This window comes from Portunus trituberculatus, chromosome 15 (assembly GCF_017591435.1).
Source record: "Portunus trituberculatus isolate SZX2019 chromosome 15, ASM1759143v1, whole genome shotgun sequence".
Classification (NCBI taxonomy): domain Eukaryota; kingdom Metazoa; phylum Arthropoda; class Malacostraca; order Decapoda; family Portunidae; genus Portunus; species Portunus trituberculatus.
The window spans coordinates 20,673,629-20,692,846 of record NC_059269.1 but is presented as its reverse complement, the minus strand read 5'-3'; the positions used below and the strand labels follow the sequence as shown (position 1 = coordinate 20,692,846).

The 19,218-nt window shown below is 44.6% G+C and overlaps 1 protein-coding gene across 1 annotated transcript in view; it reads left to right on the top strand.

The window, feature by feature from the left end:
• LOC123504160 overlaps positions 1-19,218 on the top strand; it is a 47,584-nt gene that overhangs the window by 25,437 nt on the left and 2,929 nt on the right. The window contains exon 2 of the mRNA XM_045254495.1: positions 18,178-18,321. Coding sequence (XP_045110430.1) covers positions 18,178-18,321 — 144 coding nt within the window. The remainder of the gene's footprint in view (positions 1-18,177; positions 18,322-19,218) is intronic.

Below are 19,218 nucleotides of genomic sequence, written 5' to 3'. Positions count from 1 at the left end.
AACTAAGAGTGAAACCATGAGTCACACTATCAAAGAATCCGGTATTATTAGTTTTAACCAATACACCACACGTAACTATATACATTCTCACGGTCCAGATCACACTTCTATGAGCATTTCTAACACCATTTTACCCTATCGGAAATTAATAATAAGGTTAGGTTAGGTTAGGTTAGGTTTTCCAGGAGGTCCCCAAGCTTGTTAGACATAGGGAAAGAGAAATATAAGATAAGGTATATTAGTTGAAACTGCAAATTTACTAAGAATCCATGGTATAATAAATTTGACTTTCGTCGCCTACAAATATATTCAGATCCACATATTCTTTCAACACACTTCAGAATGTCCCAATAGGTTTCCCTGGATACATAACTTATTCGTAGCAGACCTCTTTGCCCGGCCTACGCCACGAGAATGGTGTCAACACTCGCTTTGTCCTAAATGGTTTCATGTTCGGCATAAAACTCGCAGTGTTTGTGTGTGTCGCGGTGAGCTAATCTGCGCCGTGTACTCCAAAGCAGGTCTGACGGGACTGACTAACACAGGCAGGCGACATTAAATTTCAGTTTTGTATCAAATTCTCTAACTAAACACATCAGCATCCTATTACCTTTAACAACTGCCTTGACTGAGAAAGTTTCCGATGTATCATGAACGTAACACCGGAATAGTTGACATACATACACGTTAGTTTCACTCTGCACGTTTCATAATCAGATTTGCTTTTTTTCCCCCTATTCGAGAGAGGCGCTCGTGTGTGTTGGCAAGCATTTTTTACTCACCAGTCAGTCTGGGTTTTTGTGACTCCACGTACTCTTTAGTCCTTAATGAACTCAATTGTTACTCTTATGCAATGTATTATATGTCTGAGTGTCTGGCCATTGCACCGCGCCCGAATTCATGGTCATACTGTACACATAGAGAGAGAGAGAGAGAGAGAGAGAGAGAGAGAGAGAGAGAGAGAGAGAGAGAGAGAGAGAGAGAGAGAGAGAGAGAGAGAGAGAGAGAGAGAGAGAGAGAGAGAGAGAGAGAGAGAGAGAGAGAGAGAGAGAGAGAGAGAGAGAGAGAGAGAGAAAGAGAGAGAGAGAGAGAGAGAGAGTGTGTGTGTGTGTGTGTGTGTGTGTGTGTGTGTGTGTGTGTGTGTGTCAACCACCACCACCGCAATACGGCCACTGAGCAACAGAAAGCAGATTGCGAAGGATTGGCAGGAAGGGGTTAAGGTCGGCATGGGCACAGTGTGGAGGGAGAGGGACTGTTATGAGAGAGGCAGGGGAGATGGAGGAGGTTCACACTTCAGGCCACGTTGCATTTCATACTTATCCCATTATTCAAGTATGTTAAAGCAAATGTAATAGTAAATATAGGCAACTTTCCAAAGAAATACCTATTGACTACAACATAAACTACATAAGGTCAATCTAAACGGTAACTTTGTAATGCGCTACGAAGCTCGGTTCGTGTACTTAAAAGCTTTCAATTTTCATATTTTCATAGCCTATAGATAGAATTACTCGGGTTTTCAAGGGTGTTTTTGCTATTCACGATGCAGAGTCCTATCAAGCTTTCACTAGAATCACGAGAGGACCCTTGAAAAGTCTAAGAACTTCCACTATACCTGTTAAAAGTAGTCAAAACACCGATAACGTATCAGAATATCATCATTGTGTTCCTACTTTTCTTCTTTCTCTTCTCCTACTCCTACTGCTCTCTTCCTCCTCCTCCTCCTCCTCCTCCTCCTTTTCCATACATGTTTCAAGTCTTCACATCATCATAATGAACACATACGCATGCCAATAACTACCCTACTTTACATAATCGAAAATTAAACTACAAAAACATTTTCCCAAATTTGAACGCTTCCCTTGACAGCACAACCACGCTTCTGACTGTACAAGAACAACACCATTCAATTGCCAAAGTGAAGGTCAATGTCTGAAACTTATTACATACCTGTTAGTGATCAATGTGATAGTCCCTCGTGACACTCTGCATCTCAACTCACCACAAAACAAACGCTGGCCGCCATGATTGCCATTTGTTGAGTTGCCACGTCGCCTAAGAAGACAACATACGTCATAGATTATAGAAATTCATGAACTACTATTTTTTATGATGAAGAAGAATATATATTGTGATTTTATTAAAGGAAATACAATGGAATATGTAAATGTTCTTTCCTGTGGTTCTCCTTCACCAGAGACTGAACGAGACTCATGGAAAGAGTAAATCCTAAGATGGCTGTACTATTCTACTGTTAATCCCTTCAGTACTGGGATGCATTTTTTACCTCGAGTTTTTGGGTGTGATTAGACGATTTTATTGACATTAGGGAGGATCTATGGAGGTCAGAAGGTTAATGGCCAGTCTTCACTCTTTTAATGCCGCCTCATAAGTTTCTGAAGCTGTATAAAATCACCAAATAGTAAGCAGAATAAATATAAAAACACTTCCTGGTACTGAAGGGGTTAAAGAGTGAATGGTATTAGGATTATTTCACTCTTATGGTATGAAACACGTATTTTTTTTTTTTTTTCTAGTTAGCTAATACTACATTGTCACTTGAACTTTCATTTGAACTTAGATTTTTCAAAAGACTTTACGGTACGACATATTTTTTTTTTTTTTCATCTCAGTGCCTGACAGCCCAGCATTTATGACCATGTTCCTTTTTTCTTTCTCTGTTTCTTTCTTGTCCTACACTTCATTCCATTTCGCAATTCATGGACGCTGGTTGGTATGCAGCTGTTTCTCCTTGAGTCACTAAACTGCAAGACTTAAAAGGAAAACGTCATTTTGAAGATACACTCTGTTCCTTCAGCATTAACAAATGACGTCATTCGCAGCATCTTTGCAAACATGTGCACACTGTAGCACTGCGCGTATAGGGAATATGTTTGATCGTAGATGTGCCTTATGAGTCGCCACAAAGTAAGGCACATGGCAGGCGGTATTGTCTGTGATCGGAAAGCTGTACGTGCGAGGAACATCAAACCAACGAAGACCTTTGTTTGTTCTGTTGAAGTAAACGCAACATAAGTGAACCGTTAGATAAATCTGTTATACGTTGAATTATTATCGCCAAAGATGATGGTGAAACTATATTTATTACGAAACGAAAGCAATGCAAGGCTGCGCATGTCACGAAACTTGTTCAGAGAAATCCAGAATGACAAAACATTCCCATATGTTCAGCATGAAACCGCTGTCCGAGACGTGTGGGACTGTGGGATGCGTGTGAAGCTGCAGCAAATCAAGCGAGGGCAAAGTGAAGGGGAAAGACTAAACTGGTGACGTGATGCAGAGGAAGAGCGAGGGAGGAAACACAAACAACCTTTGCAGTTGTTGCTTAGAGACAGACAGGCAAACAGACAGACACGAGCTACCTTTCCTCCCAGGGTTCAACAGCGGTGCCTGAGGGTGGGTGGAGAGGTCGGGCAGGGGCGCCGCGGGATGCAGAGCGAGGCCCGGCCAGTCGCCTCGCCGCTGATGGCCAGGTTACATACACACCTTATGTAAATTGGTGTTGCAGCGGCCGTTCTTCCTCTCACGGTATTGCTCAAGCCGCCGCGAGGTGTGACGGCTGGCAGGCGGTGCGCTGCTCTCGTGTAATTTACTTTGTACTTTCTTAAGGAACGTTTGCTGAAGGAACCTCTCTGCTTGATAAACTACTGGCACGTTGATGAGAATGAGAGAACAAATATATATAATTCCAAACGAAATTCCTTTTCCTACTGGAGCATGAAGGCATCCAGGAAAAGAACGAAAGAATGATAAAAATGAAAAAAAAATAGATACGAAAGAAATAACCCGTGAGCCCGACCATTTATACTTCTCGCTCATCAGTCTCCATCACGACCTATCACTTCCATCACCCGTCAGTCTCCCTTTCCATCCACCACCCACAAGCACGACCCATCACCTCTCACCACCCCCCGTCACCCTCCATAAAACCATCCTTCCTATCACCTCCATCTCCTTCACTAATACCCGTCACCGCCCAGGGAGTCACGTGACAGGTTAACCATAAATTACAAAGAGGAACCACATATTTTGGATATCATTTAACGGACGTCTTAGAATGTAGGGTTATTAGTATAGCTAGTAGTACAAGTAGTAGTAGTAGTAGTAGTAGTAGTAGTAGTAGTAGTAGTAGTAGTAGTAGTAGTAGTAGTAGTAGTAGTAGTAGTAGTAGTAGTAGTCCCAAGAGCACCAGTCGTAAAAGGAGCACCAATTCACCTTCAGAATTTGAGGTGACATTGTTTTTAACTGTTTACTTTCTCCTACGTTCATTAGCATGCATGCATATATTGGTGAACGAGCGTCTGTGTCTGTGTGTGTGTGTGTGTGTGTGTGTGTGTGTGTGTGTGTGTGTGTGTGTGTGTGTGTGTGTGTGTGTGTGTGTGTGTGTGTGTGTGTGTGTTAGTATTATGAGGTGGCCGTGTGTTGGGTCGCGATGACGGAGAGTGACGCAAGGAAAGAGGCCAGACACAGTAACACTCACATTCGTCCATCACCCATTTTCATTTGAGTTACCGTTCCGCCAGAATCTGCTGCCACTAAAACTGTTTGGTCTGGCTGTCATTTTGTCCATCTGTTCTCTTTTTTTCAGAGGTGAGACTGAATTTTAGGCTAACACGATCACCACTCAAGTAAGAAAAAATTGAGGCCAGAATTTTGGGATAACATTATTCGCATTATCTAACAAGGAATGGCCGATGATTAATGACTGAAATAAAGAGAGATAGAAATTCCCACTCGTTCAACCATCATTGACAGAGAAATACGTCTCAGGCGATAAGACGTAGCTATTTATTCAATATTTTCTGTGAATGGAGTAGTCTGTTATTCCTGTTTAACCCTTTCAATACTGGGACACATTTTCACCTTGAGATGTGTGTATGATTAGACCATTTTATTGACATTAGGAAGGATCTATGGAGGTCAGAAGATTAATGGCCACAGTCTTGAGTGAATTCACCCCCACCATAAGTTTCTGAAGCTGTATAAAATCACCAAATAGTAAGCAAAATGAATATAGAAACGCGTCATGGTTCTGAAGAAGGTAAAGCATTTCGTTTAGTGCTGTTACATACGTGTCTATAGTCTCTCTCTCTCTCTCTCTCTCTCTCTCTCTCTCTCTCTCTCTCTCTCTCTCTCTCTCATCCTCGCGTGAGCCAGCCAGCAGGTACCCAATCCCCTCTTCCCCAAGGCCCCACCCCCACGCCGGGCCTCAGCGCCAAACGGTTCCAGTGACATTTCCAAGCATGGCGTGACGGGGAGGGAAGAAGACGGGGGATGGTGGTGCTGTAGGTGAGACGTGGGGGGGGTTGGAGGGAAGGATGAGAGAGAGAGAGAGAGAGAGAGAGAGAGAGAGAGAGAGAGAGAGAGAGAGAGAGAGAGAGAGAGAGAGGATTGTTGCTCAAGGTTCCTCCTCATGCTCCACCACACCCAACGCCGTTTTTGAATGTTGCTTTCCTTTTCTTTATTTCTCTATCTTTCTTGCTTACTTTATTTTTTTCCATCTGTTTATTTATCTACTCATTTCCTCCCTTCTTCACATTCTACTTCTTCTACTTCATCGTTATCACCTTCTATTTCTTCATCATTAACATCATCATCATCATCATCATCTTCTTCTTCTTCTTCTTCTTCTTCTTCTTCTTCTTCTTCTTCTTCTTCTTCTTCTTCTTCTTCTTCTTCTTCTTCTTCTTCTTCTTCTTCTTCTCTGCTTCTTCACCATTTAAGTATCTACCTCCTGCGATCATCACTTTCTTTGCAACATAAAAGGAAACTTCAAACTCTTTCCATCGTTTTGTGTGAGACATTTTTCTCTCTAACTTTTCAGCAAACTTTATACCCCACGTTATGTTACAAATTTATTAACGTCTGCATATTTTTCTGTACCCTCCACAAAAGCTTGCTTCCTCTTTTCCTCTTCTTTTTCTTCTTCTCTTCTTCTTCCTCTAAGCCTGTAGTCGCTGTACAAACCACCTTACCGTAAGAACAACCACCAAAAATTTATGCTGATTTTGCAAACTAACCGCCATCCTTCTACCTTGCGCCGTACTAACAAACGAATCCCTCTGCTTTTTCTACCACTCCATCTTTAGCCAGCAGACCCATATCAGGCAGAATTTGACATGGGGATCACTAACTATACGTTCCTCTCTGACGAAGCAGCGGGTTCATGAGGGTGATGAAGGCCGGCCTGGTGGTAGTGATGGTAGCGGCGTCGTGTTGCGTTATGGCGGTGTGGTGGTGAAATAGAAGACGGGCAGTGCCAGGAGGCTAGGCCGTGCACGAGGCGAAATGAGAAACAGCATCGTGAGTGGCTGTATTGAGCTGTGGATTCTCTCAGCCTGGCAACCAAGAACCCCAAGATGTGCACAGTTCCGCCTCCTCTAACTGGACTTTGCCTTTTTGTCACCTTGTGGATGTTAACAAAGAAACGACCCTGACCGCCTTGTGGAGCCTCCTTCCCTCCCACCGCCCTCTTCCATTCCCTCCACCCTCCACCCACTCATTTGCGCTCTTTTTTCCTCTTCTTTTCTTCTTTTATTTCCTTTCTCTTGCTATTGCTGGCTTTCCATAACGTTCGTTTGCTTTAGTTCATGTGACTCAGCCTTTTCACTTCTCACTTTTTCTGGCCTTACAATATGTGTGCTCTACTTTTTTTTCTATTCTTTTTTTCTTTGATCTTTCTTCTCTCCTATCTTCCCTTCCCTTCCATCTTCTCTCGCTCCTCCTCATCCTTGCCAAGTTGAGTGGAATCAGAAACAAGACATGTGATCGACTTTCCATCCTTGACCTGTCTGTACCTAAGCAGGCTATCAGTCCAGGTTCTCTCTCTCACACACACACACACACACACACACACACACACACACACACACACACACACAGGAGCAGAGTTGCCTGGAAAGGACGCCACTTTGAACCCTGGAAATCTCAGCTCAATAGACCGTTTTGTGATGAGAAATCGGACCCTTCCTTATTGAATCACGAGATAATGAGAATAAAAGGCAAAAGGACCGAGGGGAGAGCCACAGGTGACGGATGCCTGGAGAATTAAGACGAAAAAAATATATATACGCGACGGAGAGAGACAAAGAACAGCGCCTCGAGGTCCACCCACCGGCGACAGAGGAAAGAAGGGTGAGTCTAAACATCTGCGGCTGCTCCCACCCCGCGCCTGAAGGAGGGTGAGGCGCCAGTGCTGCTATGAAGAGATACAGGGGGGAGGGGAAGTGGGGAGGCGCCAGGGTCAGGGGTTAAGGGTCAAACACGACTTCCCGCAAGGTGACCATCGCGTCTAGTTTTTGTACGGCTAGAGGGAAGGGGACCGAATGCTAAGGTTGGAGTGGAGGAGGACGAGAGGGAAGGGGAGGGCAAGGGCGCCAGGTAGCGTTCAGTAATGAGGTGGAGCTTACGGCCATATTCAGAAACGCCTTGCTCTCTCAACACGACAATTTTTAAAGCCCCATAGACGATTAGCCGGGTTTTCCTTATGATCAGCCAGAAATCTTGCCAATCCATCACAAGAACAACAAAAATGCCCGTAAAAACATGAGTATCTTCAATTAGAGCAAAGCGTTTCTGAATACGAGCCTTAGAGCGAGAGCATTTGGTATGATAGTAACTTACACTTCACTAACTTGTTTCTCATTTTCCGTTTCTTGGTTACGTGGTTCTCTCGCTCACTAATGATGCGTCCTTTAATGTGTTCTTTGCCACTTATCTTTCTTTTTCTTAAGGTAATGATAATACTGATGACTAATTGTATTTTACCTATTGCATGATAAACTATATCATGTTGTTATTGTGGCTGTGTTTGTTGTTGTTGTTGTTGTTGTTGTTGTTGTTGTTGTTGTTGTTGTCGTGTGTGTGCATGTGCGCCTTCACTAAGTCAAGAGACCATTCCATTCCGTCATGCACTCACGGGAACGCCTGAGACAATACACTTTCTTCTTTCTCTCTTCCCACGACGCGGACCCGAAACACAAGGATGCCGCTATCAAGCTGTTACATATTTCACGGCGCGCGTAGAGAGTTGAGAGACCGAGAGAGAGAGAGAAAGACAGAAGAAAAACGGGAAGGAGAAACCTGTGTCTTTCATTGGATATGCTATCTCAAGGGAAACAATAGAAGATTTCTCGTTTATTACCCTCCAGCGCTCTACTTTGGCGCTCGGAGCGGAGACAGAGAGGAGCAGAGAATACAAGGTGCGTGACATCACATCTAGCCACACATTCACCTAACCATCCAACCATCCAGCTAGCAAATGAACCAACCATCCAGCAAGTTAGCCATCCAGCCAGCAATTTATCTAACCATCAAATAAGCCAGCCATCCAGCTAACCATTAAACAAGCCATCAATCCAGCCATCCATCCAACCAGTAAGTCAACCAATCATCCAGCAAGCCAGTCACCCAGAAAGCCATCCAACCAGCCATCAAACCAGCCATCCAGCCAGCCAGTAAGTCAACCAATCATCCAGCAAACCAGCCACCCAGCCAGCCATCCAGCCAGCCATCGAACCAGCAAGCCAGCCACCCAGCCAGCCATCCAGCCAGCCATCCAGCCAGCAAGTCAACCTCTCACCTCCGGCGCCAACAATGGGGCAGGAAAGCGAAACTCTCCAGCCGTGTGGCAACAATACATCAGTCCTTTGAAGCGAGGGAGGGCGGTGGACTTAGTATCTCTGAAGGAGACAAAAGAATGCGATAGCGTGAAACCATTACCGCATCATTTAAGTGGTGACATGGTTTGATTGGCGCATATACACGAGCCGTTATAGATAAGTGAATATGTAATGTTAAGCCACTCCACAAGAATAATGGTAAGTATGCAAACATTCAGACAAGTTGGAGGAGGTGGTGAAAAGAAACACAGGTGCAGGGAGGTGAGTTTATTCCCGACTAATAACAATAAAGTCACCTCGTTGCACTTGTTTGTTTGTTTTCACCTTCTCCAATAATGATAAGGATATTTTGCTTAATGGTAGCATAAATAAAGATTAATGTAATATGAATAGTCAAGCCTCGGTGACTGTCATGCTATTATCTCAAATATCAACGACTTTTATCCAGACACAGCAGGAGGAGAATAAAAATGTGTTTACTCCTAGCGTGCCATCGCCCTCACAGCCACAGGGATCGGGAAGGCCAATCACGTGAGGAATATCATGGGAAAACACATCATTCTCTAACTTACTCACACGAAGTTGCTGCATCATCATCCTGGAGACTGAGAACATCGCAAATCTTGGCTTCTTCTCAGTAGAAACTCATTTATCTCGCTAGACATCGAATGAACTCCCCAAAATTCTCTATAAACTTAACATTCACACATCCGTTGCTCTCTATCAAGGAATATAGCAATTAAATAAAAGGAAAAATTACGAACTATGGGAATTTGCTTTATACTCTTACTCTTTCATTCGAATTCACAAGGTTTCGAAACATTTATCGCGATATCTTGCAGCACAGGGTTCGCTTCCTCCCAGGTTACAGCAGAAGTATTGAAAGGCACCGCAGCGTGTCCTCACAGTGAATCAACCAGCACGCCTTGCCACTGGGCGCCCTGGTATCCCGAGATCTACAGGTTCAGCTTGAATCAGAACACACCCAGTTATCTTGTACTGCCACGAGGAGAGAAAAGGAAGAGTCTTGGTGGTAGTGTAGTTGTGCACCTGGAGAAGATGCATTCCTCTGACCACATAAAGAAACCCAGCGACGGATGATGCAAGCGATGGACACTACACACACACACACACACACACACACACACACACACACACACACACACACACACACACACACCTTCGCATCATACACACAGTTCAAACTCATCAAAACGTATGGATGCACTCTGAGAGAAGCGACCTGCCTGACCATGAGTACCAAAAGAGCGGACGTGGTGAGGTAGACAAGCGTAGTGAGATGCGTGTTAAGAAGTAGCGTTTGTTGGCATGCCTAGAGGGAATGCGAGGCTGGCAGAGGAAGGACGGGAAGGCGGGCAGTGAAGAAAGTGGAGAGTGATGCAAGACAGAGAAAAAAAAAAAGTAGATCAGAGAATAAGAATGAAAGACAAACAGAGAGATAAAGGGTAGAGAGAGATGAAAGGAAAGAAGAAACGGGAAGGGGCGGGAAGGTGATTAGTGAATAAAATGAATAAGAATAAGAATGAAACAAGACAAACAGACAGAGAGACAGACAACAAAGGGTGAGGAGATGAAGTGGAAAAGACGGGAAGGGAAGGGAAGGGAAGGCCGCCCCACCACATCTACGTACACCTGTCAACATTAATTAAGCCCCGCCCCACCTGCCGCCTCACGAACACTAGTAGGGAGTCGTGTCTGCTCTGCTTACTCTGACGCTCACGGCCTTAACCTCTTTTGTCTTGAGAGCAAACTGAACTTACAGCATCCCGTTGTACGTTTGTGTATATGTATTCAGTTGTCCCCCTCCTCCTCTTCCTCCTCCTCCTCCTTTTCCTTCTTCCTCCTCCTCCTATTCATCATTCTCTTCCTTCTCCTCCTCCTCCTCCTCCTCAACAACCAACTCCTCTTCTTCCTACTCACTTTTCTTTTCTCATCCCTCCTCCTATTTATTCATCTCTTCCCTCTTCTTTTCGTCATCCTCAACCACCAACTCCTTCTCTTTCTCTTGTTCTTTCTTCTTCTCTTTCTCATTCTCTTCTTTCTAATCGTGCCTCTGTTATTGACGGTAGAAGAGACAGCAACGTGCGTGAGATAAACCAGGAATCCGTAAAGATGATGCCGAGCCGCAACACATACGCACACACACACACACACACACACACACACACACACACACACACACACACACACACACACACACACACACACACACACACACACACTACTTAGTCAGTTACAATGTCCTCTCCTCATTTCACAAGCAAACTGGGTTGAGAATAAGTTCATGCTGTGAGTTGCAACGAAGATTTTTCTCTCTGTCTTTCTCTCTCCCGCCTGAGACCGAAGGAAGATGGCAATGAGTCTCGGTGTTCTGCCAAGGAGAACCTAATTTCCGCTCTTCTCTTCGCTGGCTCCATGTTATCCTTTTATGTCAAAATTACAATTGGAGGCAAAAGACGAGACGGGAAGTCATCACATTACATGCAGGAAATCAGCCTTGTCTCGCGAACACTTGAGGCTGAGAAACTAGTCTTCCTGCTTCAGTGCTCCCTCCGCCCCGCGACACACTTCTATGTGTCACACTGCGAGTGCTGAAGCTTGTTCTTCCACTCCAACTTGGCAGCAGATTGAGGACGCACATAATTTCAAATCTTTAAGGGCATATCATTATGTAACACTTGCGTTATCGTGTTCCTGTCGCTCTGAGCATCTAAATATGTCATGATTTTGCCAGAAGCATGTTTGATAACTGGAGCGGTTTTCTGAATAAAATATCGACCGATTTTACAGATTTTACATGGCTTCCTTGTAGAATTTTCTCTCTCTCTCTCTCTCTCTCTCTCTCTCTCTCTCTCTCTCTCTCTCTCTCTCTCTCACGTGTGTGTGTGCGGTTAGAATATAAGATTATTTTTTTTCTTCTACAACATCTTGTAATCAAATGAACAGTGCACGTAACTCCCAGGCAAGACGAAAACCTCAGCGAAGTGTTAGCCTCATCAGTACACACATCCTTTTAAAGACAAAGCGGTGGCAGGAAGCCTTAACGAGAGCACACTACACATTGGCCATCACAGGAAGCGTTACTACGATGCGTATAAAACGATGGTAGTGTTGTCATGGTGCCCTGCCACCCCACGCCCCGCCGCCGCCCCGCTCGGCCAGGCCGCGACCCTCACCCGGCCCGGTACCGTTGTCTGTGGGGCAGTTTTTCTCCACGTTTCCCGGGGCTCCTCACTGGGACCCCCCTGCACCCTTCTCCTATTCCCCCTCATGCTCTCTCTCCCGCCGCACTCTTCTCTGCCTCCTCCCTCGTGTTTTTTTTTTTCTCTCTCTCTTTCTCTCTCTCTAATCTCTTCCCACTCCACCACAAAATTAACTAAACCTAGCATCTCCTTGCCACTCCTTACATGTGCACTCGTATACCTGTTCCAGTCCACACACACACACACACACACACACACACACACACACACCGCGTAGTGTAGTGGTTAGCACGCTCGACTCACAATCGAGAGGACCGGGTTCGAGTCTCGGGAAGCGGCGAGGTAAATTGGCAAGCCTCTTAATGTGTGGCCCCTGTTCACCTAGCAGTAAATAGGTACGGGATGTAACTCAAGAGGTTGGCCTCGCTTTCCCGGTGTGTGGTGTGTGTTGTGGTCTCACTCCTACCCGAAGATCGGTCTATGAGCTCTGAGCTCGCTCCGTAATGGGGAAGACTGGCTGGGTGACCAGTAGGCGACCGAGGTGAATTACACACACACACACACATCTCATCCCGATCCGTATCACCTCCCTCCTCTCATCCCTGGCGCAAACATGTAGCCACCCACTACTGACAACAGCCTCCTACACTGTCTGCATTACTCCACAAGGCGGCAGTCGGGCGGGGGACACCTGTTTGCGAGAGCGGCCCATTACCAACACCAACAAAGGGAGCCGCCCCAGGATGAATCTGAACCTCGAGTGTTCCTGGGATGCATTCAGTAAGGAGGCGAGGGTGTTAAGACTGAATGGGGTGAATTAAATGAATGCAGAGAGAACGACAAGGCAGAACAGGATGAGCAGAAAGACTAGAGAGAACAGGATGAACATAACAAGGGAGGCTGGAGGGTAAATGGAATAAGTGCTGCGGGAATGAGCGGGTAATAAGATAAGCCCAGCGTGGAGGAGGGAAGGAATGAAGGGAATGCGTGCGACGTGAAGCAGGAAGAAGAAAGACTGCGGCAGGGAGGAATGGAGTGGGTGGAATGAGCACAGCGGGAAGGAGGCAGCGGGAGGGGCACGGATGTTAGTAAGTGCTTGGGAAATGCTTATCTGCGGCTTCCTGTAGAGAGAGGAGAGACTGTTTACAGGAAGCTGAGTTGACCTGACTCCTACGACCACAGAGAGAGAGAGAGAGAGAGAGAGAGAGAGAGAGAGAGAGAGAGAGAGAGAGAGAGAGAGAGAGAGAGAGAGAGAGAGAGAGAGAGAGAGAGAGAGAGAGAGAGAGAGAGAGAGAGAACGCGAAAATCGAAACTTCTGCGACCAGAGAGAGAGAGAGAGAGAGAGAGAGAGAGAGAGAGAGAGAGAGAGAGAGAGAGAGAGAGAGAGAGAGAGAGAGAGAGAGAGAGGGAGAGAGAGTTTTTCTTGCAACGTGAAAAATCGAGACATTACCTTTCTTTGTTTATCAAGAAAGTGAAGGAAGAGGAAGTGGAGATAATGCAAGTAAAACAAAGACTCGAGGAGGAGGCGGAGCGAAACAGCGAGGTTTGGGGCGGGACTTTCTCTCGATGGAGGCGTGACAATAACCGGACTCACTCCAATCACTGTCAACGGACAAGAAAAAGGTTATTGTGTTCCTGGTTTCCGCTGACACATATACCTGGGAACGTGACGCCTGATTTTTTAAACGTGGCTCGCCTCAGCTGTAATACACTCCCGCTCTTTCATCACCTCACCACAGCGCACCACACGGCCAATACTCTCCTGCCCGACTCTGCACACGAACGGTCCATGGTCACTCAATCACTCAGCCCTTCTCTCCGTCAAGTGCCTCGTTTGTTGGCCACTCAGCATCACAAAATAACGTGTAGATAGTCTGTGTACAGTGCAATTAAGTCTACAATGTCAGTAACAATAGTAGTAGTAGTAGTAGTAGGAACAGCATTAATAACAACAGCAGCACCAGTAATAATAACAATAATGACTATAATGAAAGCAGCAACAATACAATAATCAATAACACAAATAAGTATTCATTCTCACTTAAATTAAACCGTAACGAGGTCGCAGGCTTGAAAACACCCGCGAGTTAATTAATACAAAACAATGATACCCCAGAAGCAGCTAGGTCATGGAACTTAATTAAGGCAATCGTGAGGTGGCGAGAGATGCTCGGGGAGAAGTGAGAAGAGGAAGAGAGAGAGAGAGAGAGAAGAGGAACAATGAAGTGTGAGGGAGGATTCTAGGGAAAGATAAATGGGCGTAAGAGAAGGACAGCGAGAAGAGAGACTTGGGAAGAAGACAGGGAGTTTGAAGGACGGAGAGAGGGACGAGGTAGCTCAGAACGTGATTAGCCAGAGGTGTGCGTCACGCCTGAGGTAAAGCCCCGGGTTCTGGGGAGACCATCTGTTGAGGCCTAAGGGAATAGATGAAGGAGAGAGGGACAGCAGGTGATTCAGTAAGACCTGCCATCACTCTCCCTGCACAAACCAAACAACACGACGGTGAGCCAAGACTACAAACTGTATATTCAGTCACAAAAACCAAGTCGTCCCTAGGAAATAAATAAATGATGTCTCTGTCACCTTCGCTAATAGTTTGAGAGGAAAAATGGTCAAGGGTGAGCAGCACTCTTGGCTGTAAGATAATATTTAGGAGAAAGAGAAAGGGGAAAAAAAAGCATACGGGCTGGTAGAGGACACTGACCCTCACTTCTGGAAGGAAATTAGCATAACTGTAAATATATCTAATACAAACAAATGTATCAAGACACACAACCCAAACCTAAGTCATAAAGTAAAGGCTGCAAACACGAATATTTTCACCATTAAATAAAACAATAAGAAAGTTAATACATAGGATTTAAAACAACGTCATGCAATAACGAGACTACAATACACAGGATCACAGTAATATTTTCTATTTCCTACATGTTTTCAAGACATTTTTCCAGACGGTTGTGGTCAGATTTGTTAACAGGGGAGTATGACCCGGGTTTCTTCCTTTTTTCTTCTTTTTCTTCTTCTTTTTCTCCATTTTTTTCTTTTTTCTTTATCTTTCTAGTGTTTTATATTTTTTCCCCTTTTTTAATTTTGTTTTCTTTTCATTTTCTTTTTTTATCTTTTTATCATCGCTCGTTTTCTTCATTTATTTATTAATTTCACTTATCTTTTCTTTCATCCACTGAACTCGAGCACTGGCTTCAGGTGATGATATGATCCAGTGTCAGTCTTTGTGTCTCTTTAAAACCTGCTCCTAAAGAGTAAAAAAAACAACCATTATTATAAAAGATTAAACAAAAATATATAGTCGGCACTTTGAAGGAAAAAAATCATATGAACAACATTAAGTTCTTTATTTTCATGGTTAAAGAGAATAGAGTTTCATAAGTATTAATGCCTAGTAGGTGTCTTATTCAGCTATTCTCATCATAAACCAACATTCGTATTAACTTTTCTTGTCTTAAACCAGCACTCGTTACCTTTGTGTGTTTTGATTGCCACTCTAACCTCGATATAGAAATATAATAATTGCATCAATACTTTTGTGCCTGTGTGTGTGTGTGTGTGTGTGTGTGTGTGTGTGTGTGTTGTCTTATTGGGTAACCATCATGTTGGGTCTTTGTCCTCCGTCACATGCACAGTATCGTGATGGTAGGAGGGAGGCAGTGGAGAGCGACAAGGGATGGGAGGAGTTGGAGGGGATGAAGCTGCTGGCGCCTGGACTGGTGGTGGAGACGTGAGCGGCGGTATTATCATGCCCTAACACGTGCTACACTCTTTCAGCCTCCGTTAACACCTGTCCTTTTCACAGGTGAACATGTACTGTGGCGAAAATTACTGTGTTTTCCTACTAGTGCAGGAGGAAGGGGTAAAGGCGAGGCCAAGTCCTGGTATCGTGGGGCTGGCAGCGAGGCGGTTGGAGGGTCAGGGGTTACCCGGCCTGGAAACGCAGCCACCTGTCTACCATCCTCTCACCACGTCTTGCTTTGCAACAACAACTCATCCTCCCCACCGAGACCTCTTGAGTGTTGCAGTTTTCATGGATTTATAGAGTTCTCTCAAAATTATTATTGGTTTTAGAAAACTGTAGATGAAAATAAAATCAGAAACGATTCCTGCTGGCGATGTACTACCTCAGTACGAATCTTGAATACGAACTGCGGATGATTCAACTTGCGTCTCCTACCTAATAATTCTAATGACCATAATGATGATGATGATGATGATGATGATGGTGATCGCGTGCTCTAAGCCATATACAGATCGTCCTAACAAAGAGGCAGCCATCTCGCAATCTCGACTGTGGGAAAAGCACCACTCACGCTCCCGCCCTTGACTACCTGCTCCGACAGGTGGCGGGTGGGTACGAGAACACGGTAGCGGCGGCGCCCTGGGATCCCCCGCAGGCGATGAGGACTGACAGGGGAGGAATAGACTACCAAGTACCCTCATTACACTATGTACAGTAAGAATGGCTGACGGTTCGCTCATTAATCGCTGAATCGATTCAAGGAAATATAAGAATCTAACCAAGTTTCAGTAATCACAAGGGTTACGGTCACGAGGGTTAAGGTAAAGAACGTGATTAACTCCAGTGCCCCAGCGAGAATCTTGAGCAAATTAGAGAAGACGGAAAAAGTCACTCTAAGGATCTTGAACGATGGGTGCGATGACAGGATGGACCCCTGCCGCCGGCCACGGAGAGCACGGCGGCTGCTAGCGTGTGAACCTCCCCCGACTCATAATTATCCCGACCCACTCCTGGCCCGTCTTCCTGCTGGCTCCGGACAAGGAAAAGTTTTCACTCTCTGCTGTGTACATCAAACTTGTTGCCGTCATGTAACTAAAATTCTGAACTCTTAAGAAAGAAAAAAGAATGAAGAAAGAAAGAAAGAAATTTAAGAAGAAAGGAAGGAAGTAAAGAAGGAAAGAAGAGAGAAAGGTAAGAAGGAAGAAAACCAAGAAGGAAAGAAGGAAAAAAGAAAGAAGGAAAATCCTCTTTATATCTATCTATCTATCTATCTATCTATCCAGTAATTTAGCGAATACTCCAGGAAGCATAAACTCTTCACCCAATCTCTGCTGGAGGCACAAAACAAGGCACCTCACAGCAGCAGCAATATTTTTCTGCTTTACATTTCCTCCTTTAGAAGTAAATGTTAAGGAATACATGAAAAAAAGAAAAAAAGAAAAGAAAACTGAATTCCCAACAGTCCTACAAAGCTTCTATTCTCTTCCCTCTTTCCATCCACCTGTTCTTTACCACTCAACCATATCTAGTACTTCCGCTTTGATGTCCCTCAGTCTTCCAGTCTCCCCTTCTCCCTCAGTCTCTGCCTCTCCCAGCCACCCAGTCGTCCCCGCTATACCCTGCGAGAACTCAACACACCCCTCGAGGAAGGTTCACAGTTCACGGTCGCCTGGGGTTAAGTGTCACTGCGGGGAACAGCCGGGTTGATGTAATGGTGGAGTAATCTTCCCTCGTTGACTTACGGTATACAAGGCGGTTCTCGGTGATATGGGAAAGAAAACGCTATGGATTGTATGAGGGACAGAGGAGGGTATGGTAAGCGAGTTAATCTTCTCCATTGTTTACTCTACGGATGAAAATAAAAGGAGTATTAGGAGTTGGAATGTAAGAAAATAACGGAACCTGAAAGAAGCCACCAGGGTTGTTAGCCGTGTGTTAAGCTGGTAAATCTTCTCTGCTTTACTGAACAGATGATAATAAAGGGATTATGAGTCGTGAGCTGTGTGAGGCGCAGGAGTGAAGGTGGCATGGTAAGCAAGATAAGTCAGGAAGAGGTGAAATGCCCTTTTGTGGAAGATGGTACGCGGAATCACATACACGGACGTTAACATTGCATGGGTTGTGAGAGTCGAACTATAAGCATTGTGAAAAGTGAGAATTGCTTCTGCCACTCTCTCATCAAGCTACCAGTAAATCATTGGTACATTTTTCTCTTAGGTGAATCAAGAAATATTTTAATAATTTTCTTGTTTATTACGAAAATTTCACATTATTTGGTTATGCCTATTTTCATTTTTTCCTCGTTTACATCATCCTAAATTCAGGTTCTCTCTCTCTCTCTCTCTCTCTCTCTCTCTCTCTCTCTCTCTCTCTCTCTCTCTCTCTCTATCTATCTATCTATCTCTCCAGCTGTCTATCTCGCTATCTATTTATCTGTCTATCTATTTATCTGTCTGTCTATCTATCTGTCTATCTATCTATCTATCTATCTATCTATCTATCTATCTTTAGCTATCTATCTCTCGTGTACACTCACCTTACCCTCTTCTCTCTCCGGCAGATGGGCGTGGGTGTATTGGAGGCTGTGCAGGAGGAGGAGGCGGCTACCCTGGAGGAGGCGCGGCGTTCTCTGTCTGCGCTAAGGAACAGGAACAAGGCGCAGACACGGCTCCTCGTCGCCTGGAAGCGGAGACTAAAGGAGCAGGTGTGTAGAGATGAGATGAGTGCAGCAGTGCATCCTTTGACTTACCCGTCTCTCTTACCGTGCACGTTTCGGCCACTCACTGGTGAAATTTTGCTATTGGACCTGTTGAATGAAAGGATGTGTTGAAAATTGTAACAGCGATAGTGGTGGTGGTGGTGGTAGTAGTGGTGGTAGTGGAAGTGATAATGATGGTGATGATGATTATAACAACATTAACTACTACTATTACTACATCTACTACTACTACTACTACTACTACTACTACTACTACTACTATCAATACCAACAAGAAGAAGAAGAACATCAACAACAACAACAACAATAACAACAACAACAACAAAAATTACTACTACTACTACTACTACTACTACTACTACTACTATCAATACCAACAACAACAGCAACAGCAACAACAGACGAAATAAACAAACAAAGAATTTCCTAATTAGTACAGTTCACTACAATTAAACATGTCCCTACTGTCTGTGCCTTCCTGGTCCACTAATTCCAACCTGACAGTTCCGTATACACTTTTATCTGGTCCGCTAACTTTAGCACGATTGTCTCCGATCTTCCCTTGACTCCTACTGAGGTTCAACAAGTCCCGCTGATATGCGAGAAGTAGACTGTTTACTGGATCGGATCATCAACTTAAAACTTTTTGCAGGGAAATGTGAAGGTAAATTAGAAGAAAATGCAGGAGTAATGTATTTAGAATTTTTAATGGTAATATCATGAATGGATATCGGGAAAGTTATTTGAGAATTCACTGATGTAAGTACGTGGGTGGAGGTAACACGGCGACCCCCAAGGACACGCGAGAGCTGTGGTAACCCAAATTTCAGGCAGTGGAATAGAAAGTGGAGACGGTGACGCCTGACAAGCACCCACGAGGTC